This window comes from Plasmodium reichenowi (genome assembly GCF_001601855.1).
Source record: "Plasmodium reichenowi strain SY57 chromosome Unknown, whole genome shotgun sequence".
Taxonomy (NCBI): Eukaryota; Apicomplexa; class Aconoidasida; order Haemosporida; family Plasmodiidae; genus Plasmodium; species Plasmodium reichenowi.
Window position 1 is genome coordinate 1 of NW_017962368.1, and position 2,658 is coordinate 2,658.

General features: G+C 12.6%; 1 protein-coding gene across 1 annotated transcript; it reads left to right on the top strand.

The window, feature by feature from the left end:
* Positions 1–60: 60 nt before the first annotated feature.
* PRSY57_0017300 (hypothetical protein) lies at positions 61–636 on the top strand (the record flags this gene model as incomplete). The annotated part of the gene is made up of 2 exons (XM_020114247.1): positions 61–308; positions 444–636. The coding sequence occupies 2 exons, from the start codon at positions 61–63 to the stop codon at positions 634–636; spliced, it is 441 nt and encodes a 146-aa protein (XP_019969750.1).
* Positions 637–2,658: the final 2,022 nt, after the last annotated feature.

Below are 2,658 nucleotides of genomic sequence, written 5' to 3' on the forward strand. Positions count from 1 at the left end.
TAAAGATTTTCCTTATCAAATGAAGATAAAAAAGTTGTATTTAAAAAAAAAAGAAGAAAAATGTTTAGGAAATTTAAATATGTAAAGAATGCATGGGTAGGATTAGGAAGAACAGCCAAGGTAGTTTATGGTTGTTTTTTTTTTAATATAATCTTATTAATGGGTATAAGTACCAAAAGATATTTGGCAAATAAAAAGGCCATTGATTTTTATAGTAATAAAATAATTTTATCGAATAATGAAAATGATGATTGGAGTTGTTATAATTCAGCAAAACAATATCGTTATGAATGCGCTGGTTTAAATGAGTAATGAAAATGAAATAACAATGCATTATATTATATATATATATGTAAATTTATTATTTATTGTTTATTATATCTTTATTTTAATTTTAATTTTAATTTTTTGTTTTATATTTATATGTTTTCCCTCCTTTTTAGAGAACAAATCAATCATTTTGAGATATGTGAAAAATTACACATTCAATTAGAGAATTGTAGAAATAAATTATATGAATATATAAAAGAAGACACACCAGCAATGAAAAACATTCCTTATATAATAAATAAACCCACTTGGATGAAAGAACCCCTGTGGTTTGAAAATATAAAAAAGATAAAAAGTAATAAATAATTATATCGTATTCGCATTATAATAAAATAAAAATTCTGGAGCATATACATATATATTTTTTTATTATGGGACTATAAATTTATTTTTTTGATGTACATACAATTTATCCCAGAAGGTAATAATATGATAATTTGTTAAATAAATAAATAAATAAATATATATATATATATATATATATATATATATATATATATATATATATATATAATAATATTTTCCTAGGTATAGTCATTATTATTTTAATTTTAAATTTATATATTTTAATATTTTAAATTTTGAATTTACAACTGATACGATATTATATTGTCATGTATTCATATATTTTATATATTAAATATAATTATAGGGGTAAAAAATAAAATACTTCAAAATAAATGAATAAAATATATATATATATATATATATATATATATATATATATATATACATATATATAATTTTTAAATTTTTATTTATAATTAAATTACATATAATTATATTATAATCATGTAATAATTATATATATTTATAATTTAATATTTTATTGATGATGTATATGAATAATATGAAAAAAAAGGTATAATATTATTTATTATTGATACCTACATTTTTAATTAATATAAAATATTATATTATATGATATATATATAATAATATATATAAATTTATAATATTGTTAATTATTGGGCTGAAAAATATAGAAAATTTAATATATTATATAAAGTACATTAATTTTTTATTACTATATTATTTTTTTATTAAGTAATGACCAATAATATACAATATAATAATATCATTGCTATTATATGTATTATATATATATATATATAATATATATAATTATATATATATATTTGGGCTCATAAAAATAATATAAATAAAAAATATATATATTCAATGTTCATAATATTTATTTATAAATATATATATATATAATATAATACATATTATATAATATATATATAATAAATTATATATTTTTTCTCAAGTTTGGGGGTTTTTATATAATATAATTAAATAATGTTCTTTTTATATAATATATAATAAATTTAAAAATAAATATATATAATTATATATACATATAATATATATATATATATATATATATAAATATGTTGTTATAATTATATATTTAAACATAATTTAATTAAACTTTTATAATATATTTACATATGCAAAATAATGATTTTATTTATTTTTATTATATATATATTTTTTATAAATATATAAAAAAAATATATTATTATTATCATTATTATATTTATAATAAAAAATATTTACATAGATATATATATATAATATATTTTTCTATAATTTATTTATTTTTTTTAAGAATAAAAATTTAATTTTACTAGTTTTTTTAAAATAAAAATTTATATTTTTTTTTCCAACCTTTATTTAAAAAAAAAAAAAATATAAACAAAAATATTAAATAATAAAAATAAAATTTCTTATTTATTTTTTATTTAATAATATATTAAAATTTTCTTTTTATAAAATAAGAATAAAAATTGATTTCCTATTATTATTTTTTTATTATATAATAATAATTTTTTTTTTTTTTTTTCATAATGATTTGTAAATTTTTTAATTATAATTATCAAAATTTTTATAATAAGAATTGGCCACAGTATTCTTTTGAAAAAAAAAAAAGATAAGGATTTAATTATTATAACTTTTTAACAAATTTATTATTATATTATTATTTTTTTTTTTTTTTTAAAGCGAGGAGAAACAATGAAGAGTTAAAAAAAATTATATATGTAAAAAGATATAAATATAAAAATAATTGATTATATATTTGTAAGGCCTTCTTCCTAATATATATCGAGCCAATAACAAAAAAAACAAGAAAATATAATATATTTATTATATATATAAAAATATATATATATATATATTATATATTTTTTTAATTACGTAAAATATATATTTGGGAAATATTATTACCCATTGATCTATATATCAAGGACAAGAATAAAAAAAAATAAATACATAAATATAAATATATACATATATATATATATATTTCAATATATATAT